At 47.8% G+C, this 24,673-nt stretch overlaps 2 protein-coding genes across 3 annotated transcripts in view; one reads left to right on the forward strand and one right to left on the reverse strand.

Moving 5' to 3' along the window:
- The first annotated feature begins 6,681 nt into the window (after positions 1 to 6,681).
- Positions 6,682 to 22,801, forward strand: CYB5R2 (cytochrome b5 reductase 2). The gene is given in 11 exon segments (XM_030831074.2): positions 6,682 to 6,711; positions 15,315 to 15,458; positions 15,711 to 15,783; positions 18,515 to 18,621; positions 18,897 to 19,026; positions 19,643 to 19,726; positions 20,444 to 20,529; positions 21,651 to 21,750; positions 22,632 to 22,640; positions 22,643 to 22,739; positions 22,741 to 22,801. Coding segments are annotated over 11 exon segments (921 nt in total).
- PPFIBP2 (PPFIA binding protein 2) overlaps positions 20,416 to 24,673 on the reverse strand; it is a 159,370-nt gene continuing 155,112 nt past the window's right edge. Inside the window, exon 31 of one of the 2 annotated variants that reach the window (XM_070046151.1) lies at positions 20,416 to 21,646. The gene's annotated coding sequence lies outside the window, so the exon portion shown is untranslated. The remainder of the gene's footprint in view (positions 21,647 to 24,673) is intronic. The other variant, XM_070046149.1, reaches the window with a different exon arrangement.

The following is a 24,673-nucleotide window of genomic DNA, read 5'->3' on the forward strand; positions in this document are numbered from 1 at the left end:
AAGCATTCTCCCATCGCCGTTCCAGTAAGCAGAATGCTCATGACGCTGGGCAGGGTAGCAAACACCTGCTCTCTGATTTCCCTTCTTTCAGGCTCCATGAATACCCATCTCATGTTAACACTGTCTGTCTTCAGGATAGACTATAATAAGGGCTCAGACCATAGTTTTCTTAACCACAGACAAGAGGATGGTGCTATGCACAGTGCAGTACACCCTAAACAATGTGATCAGATTCAGGTGTTCCCTATTATCCTCAATCATCTATTTATAAAGAATGTCCTGGCTTGTAATGAGGCTAGCCCAGTGCCTGCACATAGCAGACATTCAAGGATGGTCAATAAAGCTCTACCTATTACAGAAAGCTAGTCTCACTCATTATGCTTCCATTCTAGGCCATCCTCAAGAGCTCTAGGGCCACATGAGTTTGCCCCTATATACAGTCAACACACATAGTAGGCATTCTAGTTTTCTCAGAATAATAGTCATTTGGAACAATATACATTAACAAAAGTGGAATAGGGAAAATTTAAACTATTGATATATGACTGTATTAATCTGAGGTGTTTGCATCCTGAAACCCATTCCAACAAGATTGTGCTTTCAAATTGCTTTGAGTGAAATCAAATTGACTTGGAACAAGATTGTGAACATGATAATGTAGTTGAAATGATAAGTATGGTCAAAAATGAGTATTTCCAGCCGTTGCTATTTATCGATAACTTTAATACACTCTGGAGCATTTTATTTATTTATTTGGTTGTGCCAGGTCTTAGTTGCGGCAGGCGGGCTCCTTAGTTGTGGCATTAGAATTCTGAGTTGCGGCATGCATGTGGGATCTTGTTCCCTGACCAGGGATAGAACCCGGGCCCCCTGCATTGGGAGCGTGGAGTCTTAACCACTGCACCACCAGGGAAGTCCCTCTGGAGCATTTTATATCTCTTTTTGCATCTTGAAAAAGTTTTGGTCTATTTTTCCTAATTTAAGTGGTGGGAGAGGCTGACTTGCTTTTATGCCACTAATTTCTATCCAATTCAGAATATAAATATCCAGAATAAGAACTCTAAAATGATGTATTCCAAGGGGTTAGTAGGATTTTCTTTGGGTTGATGGGGTATGAGTGTTCTTTAGGTTCTTCTTAGGCTTATCTCTTCATTTAATCAACAGGCATTTGTAAGGGGCTCTATCTGCACCAGGTATCTAGATACTTCAGTGATACTTCAGTGAGAAAAATGGACAAAAATCTAATGGGGGGGCTTCCCTGGTGACGCAGTGGTTGAGAGTCCCCCTGCCGATGCAGGGGACGCGGGTTCGTGCCCCGGTCCGGGAGGATCCCACATGCCGCGGAGCGGCTGGGCCCGTGAGCCATGGCCGCTGAGCCTGCGCGTCCGGAGCCTGTGCTCCACAACAGGAGAGGCCACAACAGTGAGAGGCCCGCGTACCGCAAAAAAAAAAAAAAAAGTCTAATGGAGATGGGGAGGCAGATAATAAGCAAAGAAGTAAAAAATATAGCAGTTGAGAATAAGTGATATCGAGTAAAATAAATCAGGGATGAGGGATAGTGAATGCTAAATAGAAGGATATTTACAATTAGAAAAAATCTATTGTCAGGGAAGAACTGAAGAAGAGACATCTGAGGAAAGACCTGAAGGTGGTAAGGGTGAAGGCTAGGCAGATATCTGGGGATTAGAGCATTCTAGGCAGAGAACGGCAAGTGCTAAAAACCTGAGGTGGGAGCATGTCTGAGATGTATAAAAACCCACTGGAAGGTCAGTATGCTAGGAGAGGCATAACCACAGGGAGATCAGAGACGTTAGGTGGGAAAGGCAGCTTCTGTGGGACCTTATGGGCTAGTGTAAAGACATTGGCTCTTACTCCAAGTAGAATGAGAGGACATCAAGTGGAGTAGCAGTTAAGCCCATTTTAACAAGTTCACTCTTGCTTCTATGTTGAAACTAGACTGTTGGGAGAGGGCACGGGACAAAGCAAGGTCAGTCGGGAGGCTACTGCAATAATCAGGGCAAGAAACTGACATCTGCATGGTAGCAGTGGACCTGGTGAGAAGTAGAATCTGGATATACATTAAAGTAAATGCCAACAGGATTTCCAGAGAGACTGAATGTGAGGTATGAAAAGGAGAAGTAAAAAATTATCCCAGTGGTTTTGGCCTGAGCAACTGGAAGTATGATGTCGCCATTTCCTGAAATGAAAAATTCTGAACAATGTACATTAACCAATGTGGCATAGGAAGGATTTGAACTATTTATATATGACTCTATTGATCTCGGGTGTTCTCCTCCTGAGATGACTTCTTTAGATGACTCTAAGGTACAAGAATTCTGGGAGAAGATTAGGAGTTTGTATTTGATCACGTGAAGTTTGAATTGCCTATGGTCATTCAAGAGGAGATGCCAAGTAGACAGATGGATATACGAACATGGAGTTCAGGGGGAAGATCCAGCCTGCATATGTAAACCAATAGCATATTGTTGTTATTTAAACTCATGACATAGGACAAGATCACCAAGGAAACTGAGATTTGAGTTCTGCAGCACTTCAGCGTTTACGGGGTTGGGGGAAAATGAGAAGGAATTGACAGAGAACTGACCTTTACATTTAGCAATGTGGGTTTATTGAAATCTCAACAAGGGCAGTTTTAAAGGAGTGGTGAGAGTGAAAACTTTTTCAGGAGTAAACTCAAGAGAGAATTTGATGGGCAGAATTGAAGATGGCAAGTACAGGTAACTCTTTCAAGAAATTTTATTGTAACTGGGAACACGGAAATGGAGTAGCACCTAAATGTGGATATGGAAGTCGAGAGAAGGTTTTATGACTTTTTTAATATGAGAAAAATTACAGAACACATGTACTCTGCCAGGAATTATCAAGTAGAGAGAAGGAACTGATAGTGAGAGGAAAAGATGGAAGAATTGCTGGGGCAATGTTCCTTAACAGGTAAGAGGGGAAGAGAACTTAGAGGGGAACACAGCAGGTGATACACAGTAACAGGAGGAAAGGCAGAGAAAAGAGGAGCCTTTCTACATTTCTGTACTTTCTGAGTTCTCTCCCACCATGGAAGAAAGTTATACTTGCTCTTAAACTGCAGGCTGCGAAAGACTGAAGTCTCAATACAAATGACCCAATCAGAGTCCTTTCTCCAAGAGCATCATTTGACATCTCTGGGCCTCAGCTTTGGCACCTGAAAAATGGAAGCCTTCTTTAAATTTGAAGTCAGGAATTCAATTTAAGTTTGTGTGGCATCACGAAGAAAATGTTTTTGAATTTTATTTATTTATTTATTTTTGGCTGTGTTGAGTCTTCGTTTCTGTGCGAGGGCTTTCTCTACTTGCGGCGAGCGGGGGCCACACTTCATCGTGGTGCGCGGGCCTCTCCCTGTCGCGGCCTCTCTTGTTGCGGAGCACAGGATCCAGACGCGCAGGCTCAGTAGTTGTGGCTCACGGGCCTAGTTGCTCCGCGGCATGTGGGATCTTCCCAGACCAAGGCTCGAACCCGTGTCCCCTGCATTGGCAGGCAGATTCTCAACCACTGCGCCACCAGGGAAGCCCGAAAAAAATGTTTTTATGCATTGACTGTATCACAGGTTGCCGTGGTGTAGGGGAAAGACCTACATTCAGAAACATGGGCTTGTGTCCTAGCTTTGTGACCTTGGACAAGGCATGGAATCCCTTGGAGGTTCTTTCTCCAAACTAAAGTGGTTGTAAAAGGATCACAGCAATTTCAGAGGGATATCTCCCACTATGGGAAATGCTTTGCAAACCCTACAGTTCCATGAAAAAGAATGTTTTATAATGATGCTCAGAATGGCGACTTTAGCCCAGTTTGTTCCATCTTCACTCGTTATTGCTTTAAAAAACAAACAACAGAAATTACCCCCACAAACACTGGCTGTGTTCAACTAGGAGGCAGGGATGTTTTCTTTCATTTCTTTCTTCGGGACGTTTTCCCATTCTCCCTTCCTGGAGGCCAGCCTTTCTCCTAATATAGGTCTGAGGCTCCCAGCCCCAGGCAGGCAGCCACACCCCATCTGTGCAGGTGGCACTCTCCCCCGGAAGCTGCATCAGCTGTCCTAGTTACTCCCTGTTGTCTCCACCACCCAAGCTGTGAACTCACAATTACATACTACCTTCTGGAGGCTGTACCCCAGCCCTGCCACAACAGATGCCATTTGGGAAGAGTTGAAGCAACTGCTGTAAACATTGGGGGGGAACTCGACTAGCAGGGTTGGCGTAGCTCTGCAGACAGAGCTGCTCAGGGAGGATTCCTCTGGGTGTGGGAGGGACGACAGGAATAGGACTCCTCAAGCCATTCTTTTTTTTTTCTTGAAATGTTTTTACTTTTTATTTTTTATCTCTCTCTATATATTTTTTAAAGTTTACCCATTTATTTATTTATTTATTTTTATATTTTTTAATTTATTTATTGGGTTGCACCAGATCTTAGTTGCAGCACGTGGGCTCCTTAGCTGTGGCATGCAAAGTCTTAGTTGCGGCATGCATGTGGGATCTAGTTCCCTGACCAGGGATTGAACCTGGGCCTCCTGCATTGGGTGTGTGGAGTCTTATCTGCTGAGCCACCAGGGAAGTCCCTCTCTCTATATTTTTTAATTGGAGTATAGTTGATTTACAATGTGTTAATTTCTGCTCTACAGCAAAGTGATTCAGTTATACATATATATACATTCTTTTTTTTTTAATATTCTTTTCCATTATGGTTTATCATAGGATATTGAACATAGTTCCCTGTGCTGTACAGTAGGACCTTGTTTATCCATTCTGTATATAAAAGCTTAATCTGGGGCTTCCCTGGTGGCACAGTGATTGAGAGTCCACCTGCCGATGTGGGGGGGACATGGGTTTGTGCCCTGGTCCAGGAAGATCCCACATGCCGCGGAGTGGCTGGGCCCGTGAGCCATGGCCGCTGAGCCTGCGCGTCTGGAGCCTGTGCTCCGCAACGGGAGAGACCACAACAGTGAGAGGCCCCCATACCGCAAAAAAAAAAAAAAAGAGTGTTCTTCCTATGTTTTCCTCTAAGAGTTTTATAGTGCCCAGTCTTACATTTAGGTCTCTAATCCATTTTGACTTTATTTTGGTGTATGGTGTTAGGGAGTGTTCTAATTTCATTATTTTACATGTAGCTGTCCAGTTTTCCCAGCACCACTTATTGAAAAGACAAAGGATTAATATCCAAAATATATAAACAACTCATGTAGCTCAATATTAAAAAAAACAAACAACCCAATCCAAAAATGGGCAGAAGACCTAAATAGACATTTCTCCAAAGAAGACATACAGATGGCCAAGAAGCACATGAAAAGATGCTCAACATCACTAATTATTAGAGAAATGCAAATCAAAACTACAATGAGGTATCACCTCCCACCAGCTAGAATGGGCATCATCAGAAAATCTACAAACAACAAATGCTGGAGAGGGTGTGGAGAAAAGGGAACCCTCTTGCACTGTTGGTGGGAATGTAAATTGATACAGCCACTATGGAGAACAGTATGGAGGTTCCTTAAAAAACTAAAAATAGAATTACCATATGACCCAGCAATCCCACTACTGGGCATACACCCAGAGAAAACCGTAATTCAAAAAGACACATGCACCCCAATGTTCATTGCAGCACTATTTACAATAGTCAGGTCATGGAAGCAACCTAAATGCCCATTGACAGATGAATGGATAAATAAGTTGTGGTACATATATACAATGGAATATTACTCAGCCATAAAAAGGAACGAAATTGGGTCATTTGTAGAGACATGGATGCATCCAGAGATTGTCATACAGAGTGAAGTAAGTCAGAAAGAGAAAAACAAATATCATATATTAAAGCATATATGTGGAACCTAGAAAATGGTACAGATGAACCGGTTTGCAGGGCAGAAATTGAGACACAGAAGTAGAGAAGAAACATATGGACACCGAGGGGGGAAAGCAGTTGGAGGGTGGGGGTTGTGGTGTGATGAATTGGGAGATTGGGACTGACATGTATACACTGATGTGTATAAAATGGATGACTAATAAGAAAATAAACATTAAAAAATAAATTAAAAAAAGAATTTAGCAGAGAGACGGAAGGTAGTGAAGTGGGTAAAGCTTTTATTAGAAGCAGAGTACATGTGAAAAGGACACACGGGTGGGTTGAGAGAGAGAGTCACGCTTTGGGGGTGTCTTAAATTGCTTATATAGCGTCAGTTTTATGGGTCTTTGTTTTCCTCTGGCCAGTCATCTTGCTCCCTTCCCATATCTGATCTGACTCAGGCTCTCCCCCATGTGTGCTCACATCTTTTAGCCAAGATGGAGTCCAGTGTGAGGGTTTCTGGGAGGTTGGCAGGACATATTATGGGTTAGCATCCCTTCCCTTCCCTGACCCCTGAGCATCATTTCTGCTCATGTGAAGTTTAGGAGGTCTTCTTGACCTCAAGAATGAGAAGTATGTAACCTCCTTATCTTTTTACCCAAGCAGGGCTTAGCTCCTCTCTGCTCCTGCCATCGTGTTTATCTTGAAGTGTCTGTCCTCAGGAGACAAATTTCAGCTGCTCAGCCTGGGGCCCATCTATCCCCTGCCTCAGAACTAGGGGATACCTGCCCCCGCTTTCCTTAATGAGGGCTCGGAGGCAATGGGAGGTCTAGATCAGGGGTCCCCAACCTCCAGGCCATGGACCAGAATCGGGCCACACGGCAGGAGGTAAGCAGCAGGTGCGCAAGCAAAGCTTCATCGGTATTTACAGCCGCTCCGCATCGCTCGCATTACTGCCTGAGTCCCGCCTCCTGTCAGACCAGCAGTGGCATTAGATTCTCATAGGAACCAAACCCTACTGTGAACTGCGCATGCGAGGGATCTAGGCTGCGCGCTATGAGAATCTAATGCTGGATGATATGAGGTGGAGCTGAGGCGGTGATGCTAGCACTGGGGAGCGGCTGCAAATACAGATTATCATTAGCAGAGAGGTTTGACTTCACAGAGACCATAGTAAATTATTTGCTTGCAGACTCATATCAAAACCCTATCAGTGAGTGTCAAGTGACAGTTAAGCTGCATCTGGTGGGAGGCTTTAAGTCAGAATCCGACACTAAATTTAGTCTGCACGTGGCCTGCCCATTATTTTATTTACCACTTCTGTCTGCTCCTCTTTCCCACACTGTGCACTTGTCTCAGTCACAGTTTTGGTAAGCCCACAAGCTAACAGTACCCAAAATGAGTAAAAAACAAATGTCACTGGAAAGCTTCTTTGAAAAAGGGGAAAGACCCAATAATGAGATAGCAGAAGACTCTAAGACTGCCAACAAAAAGACAGCTGCACTTAAAAGAAAATACCAAGAGTTCTACTTAAATTATGGGTTCATTGCAACAGGTGATTCACATTCTCCAAGACCGCTTTATATAATATGTGGTGACTGGCCATCCAACGAAGCCATGAAACCTCCAAAACTGCTTCACCACATGGAGACCAAGCACCCTGCATGAAAAGACAAGCCTTTGGAGTTTTTCAAAAGAAAAAAATGTGAACACAAAGAACAGAAACAATTATTGAAGGCTACCACTTCATCATTTTGTGCGATATATTTTTCAGGAGGATGTGCACGAGGATATGTTGTGTGCACTTTTGTTGCCAACCAATACCACAGCTGCAGAACTATTCAAGACTTTGAATGACTACATATCAGGAAAACTGAATTGGTCATTTCGTGTCAGTATATGCACGGATGGAGCAGCTGCCATGACTAGACGGCTTTCTGGTTTCACTACTCGGGTCAAAGAGGTCACTTCTGAATGTAAGTCTACACACTGTGTCATCCATAGAGAAATGCTGACTAGCCGAAAAATGTCTCCTGAACTTAACAGCGTTTTGCAGGATGTGATTAAAATTATCACCCACATTAAAGTACATGCCCTTAACTCACGTCTGATTGCACAGCTCTGTGAGGAGATGGAGGCAGAGCACACACGTCTTCTCTTTTACACAGGAGTGACATGGCTTTCTAAAGGCAGATCACTGGCCAGAGTTTTTGAGTTAAGAGAGCTACTCCAGAGATTTCTTTTAGAAAAACAGTCACCACTGGCAGCACATTTCGGTGCCACAGAATGGGTCACAAAACTTGCTTACTTGTGTGACAACCTGCTCAGCAAACTCAATCTGTCACTTCAGGGGAGAAGGACAACCGTGTTCAAGTCGGCAGATAAAGTGGCTGCATTCAAAGCCAAACTGGAATTATGGGGGTGACGAGTGAACATTGGGATTTTTGACATGTTTCAGACATTCACAGAGATTTTGAAAGAGACTAAGCCAGGGCCTTCTTTCTCCCAGCTGGTGCACGATCACCTATCTCAGCTTTCAAAAGAGTTTGAGCATTACTTCCCAATCACAGAAGACCCCCGAACTGGGAAGGAATGGATCCATGACCCATTTGTGAATAAGCCAGGTGAATCGACTTCGTCCGTGCTAGAAGAGGATCAACTGCTTGAGATCGCAAATGAGGGTGGCCTTAAAAGTATGTTGGAGACAACTTCAGATCTCCATACGTTCTGGATTAAAGTCAAGGCGGAATATTCTGAGATTGCCACAAAGGCACTGAAAAGCCTGCTTGCATTTCCAACATCCTGTCTTTGTGAAGCAGGGTTTTCTGCAGTGGCAGCAACCAAAACGAGATTACCAAGTAGACTGGACGCAAGCAACACGCTGCGATAGCACTGTCTCCCATCGCCCCAGATGGGACCATCTAGTTGCAGGGAAACAGGCTCAGGGCTCCCACTGATTCTGCGTTATGGTGAGTTGTATAATTATTTCATTATATATTACAATGTAAAAATAATAGAACTAAAGTGCACAATAAGTATAATGCACTTGAATCATCCTGAAACCACCCCACCCCCACCCGCTGGACTGTGGAAAAATTGTCTTCCATGAAACCCGTCCCTGGTGCCAAAAAGGTTGGGGACCGCTGGTCTAGATAGTCAGGGGCTGTCCAAAAGTTAAGTTGTTAGCTTCTTTGAGAAGCTGAGCAGTGGCAGCTACAGCCTGTAAGCATAGGTGTCATCCTTTAGGGGTTTGGTCCAATTGTTTAGAAAAATAGGTTACAACCTGAGTCAGAGGTCCCAGTTATTGTGTAAACACCCCCAGGGCAGTTTCTCCTCTCTCAGTATATATGGATGGAGGGGACAGCTCAGGTTGGGTAAGGCTAATGCGGGGGCTCTTATGAGGTGGTTTTTCAGTTCCAGGAATGCCCGGTCACAATTGGGGGTCCACTCAAAAGGGTCAGGGTCCTTCCCTTTAATTGTTCATACAAGGGCTTAGCACCTAAGCCAAAGTTGGCGATCCCTATACAGCAGAACCCGGCCATCCCTAGGAACCCCCAGAGCTGTTTTCTCATACTAGAGGGTGCCGTCTGGCAAGCCAATTCCTTCTTCTCCTTAGATAGTGCCCTGTGTGTTGCCGAAATTTCAGCTTTCCTGTGCACCGATGCCGAACAGAAATACGGAGGCAGAGATTTTGGAGGAAGGGAGAGATGGCTTTATTTTTCTTGCCAGGAAGAAGGGAAGACACAGTAGGCTAGCACCTCAAGAACTGTGCCCCCCTGTCTTGGGGAATTGCGGAGGGTCTTATAGGTGGAACTTGCAGTCCAGGATAAGTGATAAGGAACAAAGTGGTGAAGGTCTTGCATTCTTCTTCTTGCAATATTTTAAAACAGTCACTGCTGCTGTCAGGCAGCCTGGTAATTGGGTCCATTCATCTCTGGGTTATCGGCCTGAGACCTTCTTTCTGAAATGTAAACAGCTACAAGGGGTAATTTGCTACAAGAGAATGCAGAGAGTAAAAGCCAGGTGCAGGGTACAATTCATATGGAATCAGAGTAATTAGCTTTGTTTAGCTTTGTGAAGGACAAGTCTAGCTACAAGTGGGTGTTTGTAGTAACAGCTAAAGAATGACCAAGATTGCTTAACTCTTTCAGGCCTGTTTATGCTGTTTCCCCAGCCTGTTCACTGTTGCTTATTTTCCTTGTTTATCAGAAAAATCTCATTTCTATTTTTGCTGCAACACGTGCCCCTTTTCTATTATAAATCCTAAGTATTCTGCCCGCTGGAGGGAGATCCGGGCTTTTTGCTTTGAAACTTTATATCCTCTCTCAGCCAGATGATATAAGGTGCTAACTGTGTTATGGTCAGAAAGCTCTTTGGTGGGGCTGGCGATTAGAATGTCATCCACATATTGAAGTACAGTTCGCTCTTCTAACTCAAGCTCACTAAGATCTTTAGCTAAAACCTTAACGAAAAGGGTGGGGCAGTTTCTAAGTCCCTGGGGCAGAACCTTCCAGCACAATGATTGTTTTCTAGAGCTGTAGGGATCCTGCCATTCAAATACAAAAATCTATTGCATACTGGGGCTAAGGACACACAAAAGAAGGCATCTTTTAAGTCTAACACTGAATACCAGATCCTCTCAGGGTTTGGGGTAGAGAGTAATGTGTACAGGTTGGGCACCAGGAGTGAATTTCCTTCGTAGCTTCATTTACTGCTTGGAGGTCCTGAACTAGCCAGTATTTCCCATTTTTTGGATTTTTTTACCGGAAGAATAGGAGTGTTGCAAGGGGACTGACAGGATCTAAGAAGCCCTTGTTTGAGTAGCTTTCTATTATAGGCTTAATGCCCACTAGGGCTTCTTTGGTTTAAGGGGTATTGCTTTTTACTTGGGTGACTGTAGTTGGGTCACAGCTTGACTATGACTGGTGGTGCCCTCCTGGCTCTGCCAACAGTATGGGCTCTGTCGTGGGCCCATACTGAGGGGTTAATCCCCTCAACGTTAATTGGGCCATTATTATTGTCAGAGGGCGGTAGCGCTAGGGCTACAGAACAGAAGGTGGTCTTGGGTATTTCAATGATAAGGTTTTTGTCTCTGAGGTAACTTGTAGCTCCCAATTTATATAGTAAGTTTCTTTCTATTAGAGGAATTGGGCATTCTGGGATATATAAGAAAGAGTGAGATAACATTTTTCCTTCCAAAGCGCACTAAAAGGGCTCTATAAAATTGCACTCCTGTGGCTTCCCTTCCACTCCCATGATCTTACATTTATCTTTGGTCATTTTGCCTTGTCGAGTGTTCAAGACCAAGAAGGTGGCCCCTGTGTCAACTAAAAAGTCAACCTTTTTACCCCCTATGGTCAGGGTCAGCTGAGGCTCCTCAGGGGTAATTTCCAGGGTGTTCTGAGGAGCACCTAGGCCCCTTCAGTTCTCTTCTTCTTTTATGTGCGCAACCAGTGAGGTTGGGCCAGGACACAATGGTCCACCTAGTTTCCTTCTGAGACATTGGGGCATTCTCCCTTCCAATGACCCTCCTCCATGCAGTTTGCACTCTGATTGGTTTTAAGCCCTTCTCTCCACTGTGGGCGTGGTCTTCGAAATGCAGGGCGACTCATCGATGTCACAGGGTCCCTTGGGGGGCCGTCATTCCTGGGAGGTCGATTGACCCTGAATTGCTAAAGCCAGAATACCGGCAGTTCATTCTGCTCATTTATGTTCCTTTGCATTCGCCTCCAGATCCCGGTTGCTGAACACCCGAAGTGCTGATTCCACCAGCCGGGAAGTGGGCATGGTGAGCCTTCTCCCCAACTTTTGTAATTTTCTCACAACGTCTGGGGCCCTCTGGGACTTAAGAGTGGCCTGCCCTTCCAACAGCTTCAGATTATAATTGCGTACACTTGGAGACACTCCCTTAGGCACTCAAGGAAGGCTGAGGGATTTTCCTCCGGTCCCTGGATGACTCCCTGTACCCTACTTCAACTTATGGGTTTCTTCCCCGCTGACTAAGCCCTTAAGAATCAAATCCCTGAAATGTGTGAGGTTCTGCCAACTGTTTTCCTCCTGATGATCCCACCCAGGGTCCGTGTCGGGGATGGCTGGGGCTCCAAGCTATTATACGGTGTGCCCTGCATAATTTTGATTGGTCTTATCCACTTTCTCCCTTGCATTAGTTATAATCAGTGCCTGTTCTTCCCCAGAGAATAAGATATTTTAGGAGGGTTTGGACATCCACCCAAGTGGGGAAATGAGAGTGGAATATTCCCCAGACTAAATTAAGGATTCCCTCGGGGGTCTTCCCATAAACCCTGGGATTGATCCTTCTAGTTGTATAGATCTGAGAAAGAGAGGGGTACATACATGGTGGTCAGCGCCCCCCTCTCCATTGGGGACCTCCCAAAGGGGGAATAGCTTACTGATTCAGAGTTCTGGCACTGAACTCTGTGGGCGTGCATTGGACTAGTTCCCGGGGGAGGAAAACTCAGAGAGAGAATGAGATTTGAATCAGCCTTGCACTTTTTGTGGAGGCCCTTGTTTTGGCTAAGTGCCATGAAACATTGTACCTGGGGAGCTCATCTCATTTTTTTAAATGCTGGCGATAGAGATCCAATTGAAAAATAGTATTATAATCTAGCGAGCCATTAGTTGGCCAACTTTCTGCATCTGCCAGTTTATATTGGGGCTACATGGTGTTGCAAAAGGAAATAAGCTGTCTCTTTGGTAGTGGGCAGTACTCGAAGAATTTCCCGTTATGGAGAATGCACCCTAGCAGCAATTTCGCCAGGACAGAGGCTTGGTTACCCATAGTGGGGAGTCCTTATTTCTGGTCTGTTTCCGGCTTCCCAGTGGCCTCTTCCTAGGGTTGGTAGCAACACAGATCCCACAGGATCCGGCCCACACCAAGTTGTCTAGGCACTCTAACTGAAATCTGAACCAATCTTCACAGGGCCTGGAAGGGGAGCTGCTGTCTAAGAGGGCCCTAGTTATAAAGTCCCCTCTAAGTTAGCAAGTAGACGTTTCCAGGCCTACTGTGGGACTGTAGGAGATACCCAATGTAGGTGAGTGCTTTCAGCGAGCAGTCCTCGGAGATAGGGTAAAGGAGGAATGGGTTATAAATAAGCGTTCTCTAATCAGATAAATTGCTCGGAGAGCCTCTCTGACAGTCAAGGAGGCTTGTTCAAAAAGGGCTTGACCCTGCTTGGTTACAGGCGATCGAGCAGGGAGGCCGAGTGCCCATGTGGAATGCGTGCAGTTCTCTATACTCTGAGCTGCAAGGACCCAAGGACTTTGGATGATTTGGGTGTCCTCTTCTTCCTTCTCTGGCTAGACGGCGATTTTCTGGAAATCTGGCAAAAATAAGATTTTTAAAGGGTTTGTGTCTCAGAGGAAGGATCCCTAGGGATCTGTGATAGAGGGTAATGGAGAGAGACCTACCCAACAGAGCCATATACCCTGCCCCAGGATGGCAAGTTAGGGCAAGACAAACCAATACAGAAGATGTGCTTTTGGATTTTTGACTATATCCTGGAGTCGGGAGTGCTGCAGGGGTCAGGGCTGGGAGTGCTTTGCAGTGTGCCAACTTACATGGACATTTGCTTCCAGCCGGCAGGATACCTAGTGCTCATCTACCCTGGTCCGTCACAGACATCCTTTCACAGGAGTCTCCCAGTGGAGAGCGCCCTAGTGGGCTTTAAGTGCTCGATCCATGCCCACAGCTGTGGCAAGTATTTCCAAGAACATCAGGGCAAACAAGACCACACAGAACAGAGATTGAAGTTTCACCCTTATCAAGAACAGAGACGAGGGCTTACGTTGCACACACAAAACAAAGATGTTCTTACCATGTGGTGGCCTGGAGGGCTTCCTGTCCAGTCCATTCAGGCAAACAATTGTCCAGTCTCGCCTCCCCCGTTATCAGAGCATTGGCTCAATTTAGACAACCAACTGTCCAGTCCAGTCTTCTCGGCAGAGGTCTGGCTCCAACCAGGTGGGCAGGATCCTTTCCCTTAATTAGCCAACCCCTACAACCGCCATTGGCCTTATCGACCGAAGTGGGGTCAGCGCCTCCTGTGTTGGGCATCGCCTGGACACTACACCAATCTGTAGCAAGTATCCTTGGAGATGTGCTGGGGTGGGGGTGGGGTCTTAACCTGGGGAGCACCCCGCTTGATTCTTGGCTGCTTTTTGATCTCAGGCTTAATTTAGTAGCCTTCACTGGCTCAGGGATCCAGAATTGGAGCAAACTGGCCAGTTATTTAACTTGCCTTGTTGGCGAGTAAGCCCTGAGTTACCAGACGGAATGGGACCCCCATTGGATGCCAAAATTTGTTACCGAATTAAGTCGTATGGGCCCTCCTCCAGCCCTAGCCCAGTGGAGGCTCTCTGCCTTGGCGAGGGAGGGTTTCTTTTCTGTTTGGGTTCAAGTAGGCAAAAAACAAAACCCAAGCTGCTATTGACCCAGCACAAGTCTTCATTCAGTGGCCAAAGAATGGAGAGGTGGGAACTAAGTTCACAGATCACAGCTGGTGAGAGGGGTTTAAAGAGTAAAGACAACGGGAGGAGGAGTGAGGCGAGCTATGTGGAGGCATATGGAACAGTCTACGGGGGGAAGGGGCGGGGCTTTTTCTGAGGGACTGGGGTGCCACCCCCTTTTTATCCTTTTTTGGTCCTTAATGTCAGGTCCTGGCCACCAATAGGTGCATCATTTAATATGCTAATGTAGTAAGATGAGACTCAGGGTCTCAGGGTGTGTTGGAGTCAGATTCATTGCCCTGTTGGTCCCAGCTGGTTCCATCGTGTGTGTGTGTGTGTGTGTGTGTGTGTGTGTGTGTGTGTGTGTGTGTGTGTGTGTGTGTGTGTGTGTGTGTGTGTGTGTAGCTTCCTTTTCTTTTCTCTGAACCCTTCAAGTTAAAAATTTATGTTCACTCCTGCTAACGGTGGGCATTGGTGGGTTTTGAGCAAAGACCTGGAGCAGCTCTGGCAACAGAGGTACTCACCCCACCCCTACCCCTGCCCTAGCCAGACCTGGAAGAGGGGAGTGGAGGAAGCAAGCCCAATCCCTCTTAGCTCAGCAGCTGATCCCCCCTCCCTAGCTCTGTCCCTGGGGGTTGGGGCCCTCATTCCAAATTGGGTACTGGAAGCAGCATCCTCACCCCTTCCACCTCAAGGAGGGGACTGCCAGGGCTTGCACCCTTGGCTGTAGCCAGGATACAGGCAGATGGGCAGGGAAGGCCTGGTGACGTTAGCACTCCTGAGCCATCGGACTGGGAGTTTAAAGCATCCCTCCTGTCTAATCTGTGGCTGGCCCCTCCCAGCCTCCAGGTCCACCGTAGGCTGAGCCTGCCTTCTAGTTTAGTACCTTTACCTCTGCCTAGTTTCTTTTAGGCACAGTCCGGCTTCATACATGCCCCTGGTGTGGAGCGGGTGCCGCTGGGCCTGAGAGCTGTCCTGCCCGGGGCAGGCAGGACCTGAGTGCCCTGCTCACATGTGTCTGGTAGGACACGTCCCTGCTCCTCGCCATCACTGTTACTGGGATCACTGTGCTCCTGTTGGCCCTGAAGAACAAGAATGTAAAGAAGAGGTGTCCTATCACCTTACAGCACCCTGAAGCCAAGTTCCTGCTGCCCCTGACTGAGAAAGAGGTGATGGGTCAGCCCTCCCCCTCTGCTGTCAGGGGCAGGATGGGCGGGTGATGTGAGAGGAAGACAAAGCGGTGGGGAATGTGTTGGCTGGGGAGGCCAGGGCAGTGGGACGGGCATTCCATGGCTTCTAGTTTGCTCCCCACTGCCACTGTCTGTGTATGTGTGCTGGGAGCTCCTTTCCCAGGCCTCTGAGCTGCCCAGCAAAGCTTCCAGAAAGCTGACAGAGCCTGCCTCTGTTTTCTGTTTTATTAGCAAATCAGCTACAACACTCGGAGGTTCCGCTTTGGACTGCCCTCGCCGGACCATGCCTTAGGGCTTCCTGTAGGTGAGTGGAGTTTGGCGTCATCACCAGGACCTGGGCCTTGTGGGCACTCTGCTCCTATCAGAAACTCAGCTGAGGCGTAGAGGTTGCCCTGCTACCTTTCCTGAGCCACATAAGCTCAAAAAGAGGTAGGGAGATAGGCTTAGGGACAGTCTATTCCCTTTCTCATTGTTCCATTGGGGCTGACACGAAAGCGGTATCTTAATGAGCATTGAAAAGAACTGAGTCTAGAGTCAGAAGGTCTAAGATCCCATTGCCAACTCCTTGCTGGGCAATCTTAAGCAAGTCCGTCAACCTCTCTGAGACTGTCTATGACATGGGGTTTCCCAGGCCTGTCTGCTACTTGCATTGTTGTGAGAATTAAGTGACTGATGGATGTGAAAATTCAGAAACTGTAAAGTGCTGTGCACTTAGGATGGACGGGAGGAATTGATGTGCCCCTACTGTCAGGAGAAAGGCCCAGAAGGTTTGGAGGGGCAGGAGGGGGTTGGTGCCCTTCCTCTCCAGTACGCGGGTTCTCAGCAGGGGCCTCAAACTCATGCACGGAAGGAGGGACCCGTTGTGGATATGAGCCCTAGCAGTCCTAGAGTTCCGAGTTATCCCGTTTCTAACCTGTACCACCACCAGGTGGCCGAGTCAGTCTTAGCGCTCTGCTAGGCCCACAGCCTGAAACTTTGTGCTGCTTGCCTTCCTGGTGGAGTTCCTCATCCACAGCCTACTTGTCCTGGGTGCATGGGACAAAAGCTTGACGTCACCTCTTCAGGTGATGAAATTACCCACTAGGCAGCCAGCCTGGCCCCTGAGCCTCCTTGCTGCTTCCTCTGTCCCTCTTCATCCGTGGGAGCTGGGTGTCAGCCTGCCTTCCAGCCCTCTGCCTGGCTGGTGAGACCAGCCCTATTGGCAAGAAGGCTGAAGAATAAAACCTCTGAGAAACAGAATTTCTTAGAAACTGTCATGACACACTCTCTCAGCCCTGGTGTGGACAGTGCACAGTCAGTGCACAAGGTAATTTAGAGGTTTCTGGGAGAGTCTGCTGTGGAGGCTCAGAGATCGCTCATGCTTGCCAGCCCTGCTGAAATGAAGCTGGTTAGAGATGCGGTCTGCGGGACCAGCCGGGCAGCCCCGTTTCCTCTGAGGTTGCTGCCAGGCCAGGCCCAGGTTGGCTGCATCTGAAAGAGGCTTTCTAAGGTTTCCAGTATCAGATGAGTTCTCGGCAGGAAGCTGCCACAGGTGTTTATTCCTGGGGACCCCTGGTTCCCAGCCAGGGCACAGCCAGAGTCATTGAGCCTGTCCTTGCTTTTTTTAAATTTTATGGAAGTACAGTTGATTTACAATGTTGTGTTAATTTATGCTGTACGGCAAAGTGACAGTTATACATATATATATTCTTTCTCATATTCTTTCCCATTATGGTTTATCACAGGATATTCAATATAGTTCCCTGTGCTATACAGTAGGACCTTGTTTATCCATCCTAAGCCTGTCCTTTCTTAACCCAGAGCGTTTGCACCTCAGGCTTCGGGGCCCCTCAAAGACTGGGTTTTGCCCCTGCAGTGCCCCCTCCTCCTTTACCTCCTTCCCTCCCTCCTGCCCTTCTCCTCCCCCTTCTCCCTGGGTCTCTGCTCTGTCTGCACATGCTCTCTCTGTCCTGTGCACACACAGCTTCTACCCCCTCAGATACTCTGGCTCAGGACTTCCTCTTGCCTTTGTCTCTTGGCATCCCTTTTTTTTTTTTGTGGTACGCGGGCCTCTCACTGTTTTGGCCTCTCCCGTTGCGGAGCACAGGCTCCGGACGCGCAGGCTCAGCGGCCATGGCTCACGGGCCCAGACACTCTGCGGCATGTGGGATCTTCCCGGACCGGGGCACGAACCCGTGTCCCCTGCATCGGCAGGAGGACTCTCAACCACTGCGCCACCAGGGAAGCCCCTTGGCATCTCCTGATTGCAGCTTCTGCCCTCACCACTAATGCCTTAGTCACTGAAGTCTCCCATGTTGGATGCAGCAGAAATCTGAGTGGCCTAGCCCATCATGTGACACTGGATCATGGAGTCATGATCCACAGGTCTCTGGCCACCCTGGTCTGTTCATGTCTACCCTGGGGGGACAGAATTACATGGTTCAAAGCTTCACTGCTGCCCTTCAGCAGAGCCATGGGCCAGGGAGACACAGTGCTGCTGCTGGAACTCATGGTCCGTGGATGTCTAAATCCTGGAGCCCTGCATACCTGTGAGGCCAGGCCTGCTCCAGGCCAGGGGACAGGATACAGATGAGGGAGCTGTGATTCATTCATAGACCCCAGTGATACATACAGTTTAGGAAGAAATGACTTTATGAAGGCAACATATTTTGCTTTAAAAAGGAAACACTTTTCTGCAATTTTTAATGCTCAGCCTCCAACCTTAATTAGCTCTTCCTGCCCCACAGAGCACTTTGACACGGTAAGCCTGCACCGACAGTAGGCTTCCTGTGTGTGAAGCTCACAGCTACGCTGTGATGGCGTCAGGGCAGGTATATGGGGTGAAGTGACTTGTCCAGGCTTGCACATGGAGTGATAAGGGCAGGCCTAGGATCTAGGCATCCTGGACTTGGGCTCCTTCCCTGCTTGGCCCTCCTCCCATGCACCCTGTCGCGCTATGCACGCCCTCCGCCACCAAAGCTCAGTCCTTTAGAGAAATCCCTGGTCCTGTTTAGGCTGGCCCTGCTCAGGCTTAACATTTGGTGCCTTTTCTGTAGGTAACTATGTTAATCTCTTGGCCAGAATTGATGGTGTGTTGGTGGTCAGGGCTTACACGCCTGTGTCCAGGGATGAGGATCTAGGCTTTGTGGACTTGATTATCAAGGTAAATGATGCCCGCCGTGTCCAGCTGCCTCACCGTCACAAGCTTGTTCAGGGTGGTGGGTGGAGAAGGGGCACGTGCCCTGGACAGGGCTTCCCAGCGGTGTCATTTAACAGTGGAGCTGTTGACCTAGTGAAGTCTTCAGGTGTTGCTTTAGAGCAACTGTGCGTGCAGAGGATTTGCTCTTCCTGGTTTCTGGCAGCAGATGTATTCTTGAGTTGTGTGTGGCTGTGGCCTCGGGGCTGAAGGTGTGAAAGCCATGCTGCCTTATTTTTCAGATCTACCTCAAAAATGTACACCCTAATCATCCAGAAGCGGGGAAGAGGACTCAGTACTTGGAGAACATGAAAACTGGGGACACCATCCTTTTTCAAGGGCCATCCGGGCGCCTGTTCTATCATGGGTCAGGTACTGGGGGGTTCACACTTGGCCTCCAGCTAGGAGGAAGAAGATGCCTATGGTTGTTCCATTGTTCTAGAAAGCTCCTCAGATTTGAGTCACATGGACTTGTCCTTGAAGTCTTCATACATTCATTCACACACCCACTTTATGAGATTATAAGCTTCATGAAGGTAAGGGAGTGATTTGGTGTTTCCTCATCTGTGTCTCCAGCACGATGCCTGACGCACGAAAGGCACTTGCCATTGCTGAAAAGTGGAGGATGGGTGGGTGGGTGGATGGAATGCACGCTCATCTGTGTGCTCACACGCTCATCACTTACTCATTCGCTGCTGTGGGTGAGAGTGCTGTGTGACACTCCATGTTAACTTCAGCCTGCCTTCCTTCTTCCTCAGAAGAAAAGGTGCAGTTATTCCCCCAAGGATGCCCAGGCTCTACTCCCACTTTGGGCCCCGGTGGACCAGGGCTGGCTAAGGAGCCCACCCTGGCTTGCTCCTCTGGTTTAAAATGGCATAGCCACTCGCTTAGGTGGACTTGCTTCCTGGGAGGCCCAAGGAACTCAGTGATGTTTTGCGGGCTCTCAGTCAAGAGCCGTAGACATCAGAAGTATCCTCTGTGTTTTCAGGGAAGTTTGCGTTCAAACCATACAAAACGAGTGAGCTTGAAAATAAACTGGTCCATCACCTGGGAATGATTGCTGGGGCCACAGGTAAGAGGCTACTGGGGGCTTCATCCACAGGGTGAGCCCTGAGACCTTTCTGACTTGGGAGTCATTTGGTCCTAGAAGGGGTGATGTGAGAGATTCCTTCCCTGGCTCTTTGAGATGGGGATGCAGGGTCAGTGACAGGTCTTGACACTGACCCTGGACGCCCTGCTCCCCTTAACCAACATGGTGGCTGCCCCACGAGCCCCTGGAGCCTCTAAGGTGAGACTGGGGGCCAGGCTGGGCAGGGCCACACAGGCCCCCAGGGGCTCCTGGATCCTGTTCAAGCCTGATGCTCCCCATCCCTTGAAAATGAATGCCTGAAAGACGAGAACAAATGTGTAAGGAGAACTGCAACGTGCCAGGCACCGTAACGGGCATTTTAAAAAATATCACATTTACTTGTCATTATATCTGTTTTACAGATGACACTGAAGAGCTCAGACAGGTGCCTGACTCACCTTAGTCGGACAGTTAGGGAGCTAGACGTGAAATGCAGTCGTTTCAAAGCCAGTGCTGCCATGTGAAAATGAGAAGTGCTTTTGATGGACTGTTGCATTAGAAGGGAAAACCAAAATGAAGGGTGGTTCTGCTCTTTGAGTTCTGGGGACAGAAGTGAGAGAAGTAACCGGGGCCAAGGAAACTTGTGAAGCTGCTGCAGACCAGGGACAGTGAGCACCAGAGGGGGAGGGAAACCCGGCCTGCCTGCCAGCTGTGTTCCAGGGGTTACGCCCATGCTGCAGCTCATCCGCTGCATCACCAAGAAGCCCAGTGACAAGACCAGGATGTCCCTCGTCTGTGCCAGCCAGGTCAGTTCTGCTGAGTCAGCCTTGAGTGAGGAAGGAATTTTCCACTGTTTGCTGAGCTGGTCTCTGCATTCTTCTCCTCCCCACTCACCACAGTCATGCTGCTCCGGCGCCTGCAGCTATGGGAGGGCTCACTGGGCTCAAGTAGGGAGACTGGCAGCCATAGAAGCTGAGTCCAGGCCTGTTTTTCCGTTTGTTTTTGTTTTTCAACTCTGTCTCCCCAAACAACCATAAGCACTAAGCTTTCCTTCTTTCTTTAATATATAATTCTATGCTTTTCCCAATGTAAAATCATAGATGCCTTGCCCTTAGTGGAAATTTCAGAAAATACGGAAGCATATAAATAATTTACTTCTTTTTATGTTTGCTCTATACATGCTATATATTCACAATTATATGTATATTGTTTTTCATTTTTAGTTTTTTTACTCAACATTACCACACAGGCATTTTCTTCTCATTAAAACTCTTTATAAATATTTTCATCAGTCTATATCAAGTCTCACCATCATTACTAAATCTTCTCCTCCATTCAGGTTGTTTTCAGTTTTCACAGTTATAAATGATACAGTGATGAATAATTGTGCCTAGGCTTGGATTATTTTGTTAAACAGAATCGCAGAAGTGGAATTGTTGGGACAAGGATCATGACGAGTTTTACGGTCCAGGTCTTGTGTGCAGCATCTCTGAGCCTGCAACAGATCTTTTGGCTTTGTGCACTTTCCCCAGCAGAGGCTACAGCCTCTGTCTTCCTCTGCTGTAGCTCTCCAGTGCCGTAGATTATATATATCGTGTCATATATCACTGCCTTAGCTGCTCGCATTCCCTGCAGGAGATCCTGGGCCAGTCCAGTTTGCCTTGCCTGGCGCTCAGAGTGGATGCAGGAGCTGGGCTGGGGTGATCAGACACAGCCTTCCAGCTGGAGGGCAGTCACCCAGCGCCTCCCTCCACAAGAGGGCGTTTGTTGTGTCGGAGCCTCAGCAGAACTCTTTGGCCCAGAGTCTGCAGGGAGCACTCCAGCTAGAGTCGGGTGGCCGGGGCGGGAATGTGCTGACCTGTGTGCTGAGTCTGGGGAGCAAGCAGGATGCCCTGGAGGGGTGAGGCTCGTGTTGCTTCTTTTCTAGACACAGGAGGAGATCTTGGTGAGAAAGGAGCTTGAAGAAGTTGATAGACCTCACCCAAAGCAGTTCAACCTGTGGTACACCCTGGACAGGCCTCCTGTTGGTAAGGTCCCCGTTGTCCCCACCGTGGGTCAGCTCCAACCCTTGACCCAGTCAGGGGCCAGTCCCTGGGTTGGTTGGTTCTGGGCTGGGTGGCTGAGGCCTTGGACTATGTCTCTACTTGGGAAATGCAGGAATTTGAGGGAGAGAGGATTTGGGATGACCTGCTTGTAAGGGCGGTAGAGGGTAGGTGTCCGATATCTCAGCGGCACTCCACGCACTGCTCTGAACGTCAGGGGGGACCCTGAGGCCCCGGGCCACCCTGAACACACACTCCACACGGCATCCCACAGAGCCATCACTCACACTGCCTCCTGTACGGCCACTGACCCTTTCACCCTGCACCCCGCACCTCACCTAGGGCAGCAGTCCTCATAAGCTGAGCCCCGGCCGCCACCGCACACGCTGCACCCCGCAGAGCCCTCACGCTGACAGGCTGCCTCTCCCACCTAGCGCTGAGCTGTGCCTGCCTCGTCATACAGCTCACTGCCCAGCAGAGGGCGCCACCCAAACGAGCCAGTCCCCAAACAACCACAGCACCCTCTGCCCGGCACAGCTCCTGCTCACGGCCTCGATTCACGCCGCACCCCGGTGCATCTGTCTCACGGTGGCGTTCACCGCGCCGGTGCTTACAGCAGGCAGACACCAGCCAGGGACTCAGAGCCCCAGCAGTGAGCCTGGGGTCTGGGGTAAATACTGAAAAGGGCTCTCTGGGCCCCCCACGTGCTCTACTCCCAGCTTTCTGCGGAGAGCAGTAGTGCAGATGTCTAAGCCTTGGCGAATAGCCTTGTGTTCCTCTTCCCGGCTTGAGGGAGGGCGGGCAGGGGGCCTGGGGTCAGGGACGCAACCTGGCCCCCGCAACAGCTTTTTTCTGCTTAATCTCAGGCTGGAAGTACAGACAGGCTTCATTACTGAGGACACGATCAAGGAGCGTCTCCCTCCTCCTGGGAGGTTCTCGTTCATCCTGGTGTGTGGCCCACCACCCCTGATCCAGAGCCGTGCACCCTAACTTGGAGAAACTGGGTTACACCAAGGACATGATTTTCACCTACTAATGCCTCCCTTGCTCTTAGCAAATTTGCCTGGTCCCGTTCATGTTTCACAGTGAGCTCAGCTTCACCATGTTATACTGGGAAGTGTTCAAAAGTCCCTCGTAATGCGTCTTTGTGTACACTGGCACTCCCTCCTCTCTCAAGTAGCGTCTGAGGCCTCCTTGCTTGAAGAGGCTTGAAGGAATTCCATTTCAGTATCTTTTTCCATAGTTTGGTGAAATAAAATTCAGTGCAAAGCAGATAGCCATTGAGTGTGGCTCTGTGGGGGACCTGCTAGACAGGTAGAAGGCCTTGACCTGCCCCACATGTAAATTGGCATCTTGTGTCCTTGGGGGGGGTCACAATGGTCAAAAATACTGGGGCAGAACTCCAGGAGAATCCAAGGGGGGGTCGTGTCAACTCCCAATTTCTCTTTAACCCCTCTTTCTAGAGTGTTGTTTTTAAGGCCACACCTATCAGAGGGCTCAGGCACCCTCCATGTGCACTCTTTCTTCTCTTGTAGGAGACCCTTGAAATGGAAATGGTGTTAAAAATACACATCAGGGCAATGGTCAACGTGGGCTCCAAGAATCCTGGACTCCCTGCACTGTACACCACAAATGGAGGTAAGGGGTGCTTCTTTGTTAAGGATCCTCTAAATGCCAGGCCCAATTCTGGTGTGGTCAGGTAGGGGTGGTTAGTACAGAAGCTTCTGAACTTGCAAACAAAATTAGGTTCCTGAGGCTATTCCTTAAATCGTTCATATTTATTGCAAAGGGTATAAGTGCTCACTATCACCATCTGTTTGTGGTCAGGACATGCTGTTGCTTTGTTATCTGTGCCTGGATAAAACCATTTATGCTCTTGATTTTTTTTTTATTACTTCTGCTCTTGAAGTATAGTTGATTTATAATGTTTCAGGTGTACAGCAAAGTGATTCAGTTGTGTGTGTGTGTGTGTGTGTATATATATATTCTTTGTCAGATTCTTTTCCATTATAGGTTTTTACAGGGTATTGCATATAGCTCCCTATGCTATACAGTAGATCTTTGCTATTTTATATATAGTGGTGTGTATCTGTTAATCCCAAATTCCACATTTATCCCTTCCCTCCCTTTCCCCTTTGGTAACCATAAGTTTGCTTTCTATGTCTGTGAGTCTATTTCTGTTTTGTGAATAAGTTCATTTATATCATTTTTCTAGAATGCACATATAAGTGAGGTCATATGATATTTCTCTTTCTCTTACTTCATTTAGTATGTTGCTGCAAATGGCATTATTTCATCATTTTTTATGGCTGCATAATATTCCATTCATCTGTTGATGGACATTTAGGTTGCTTCCATGTTTGCCTTGTGTAAATAGTGCTATGAACACTGGGGTGCGTGTATCCTTTTGAATTAGAGTCTTCTCCAATATATGACCAGGAGTGGGATTGCGGGAACATATGGCAACCCTATTTTTAGTTTTTTGAGGAACCTCCATACACTTCTCCATAGTGGCTGCAGCAATTTACATTCCGAGCAACAGTGTAGGAGGGTTCCCTTTTCTCTACACCCTCTTCAGCATTTGTTATTTGTAGATTTTTTGATGGCCATTCTGACCAGTGTGGGGTGGTACCTCATTGTAGTTTTGATTTGCATTTCTCTAATAATTAGTGATGTCGAGCATCTTTTCATGGGCCTGTTGGCCTTTTATATGTCTTCTTTGGAGAAATGTCTATTTAGGTCTTCTGCCCATTTTTCTGATTTTTTTTTTTTTTTGATATTGAGCTGTATGAGCTGCTTGTATATTTTGGAAATTAAGTCTTGTCAGTTGCACCATTTGCAAATATTTTCTCCCATTCTGTAGGTTGTCTTTTTATTTTGTTTATGGTTTCCTTTGCTGTGCAAAAGC

This window comes from Globicephala melas, chromosome 8, assembly GCF_963455315.2.
Source record: "Globicephala melas chromosome 8, mGloMel1.2, whole genome shotgun sequence".
Lineage (NCBI taxonomy): Eukaryota > Metazoa > Chordata > Mammalia > Artiodactyla > Delphinidae > Globicephala > Globicephala melas.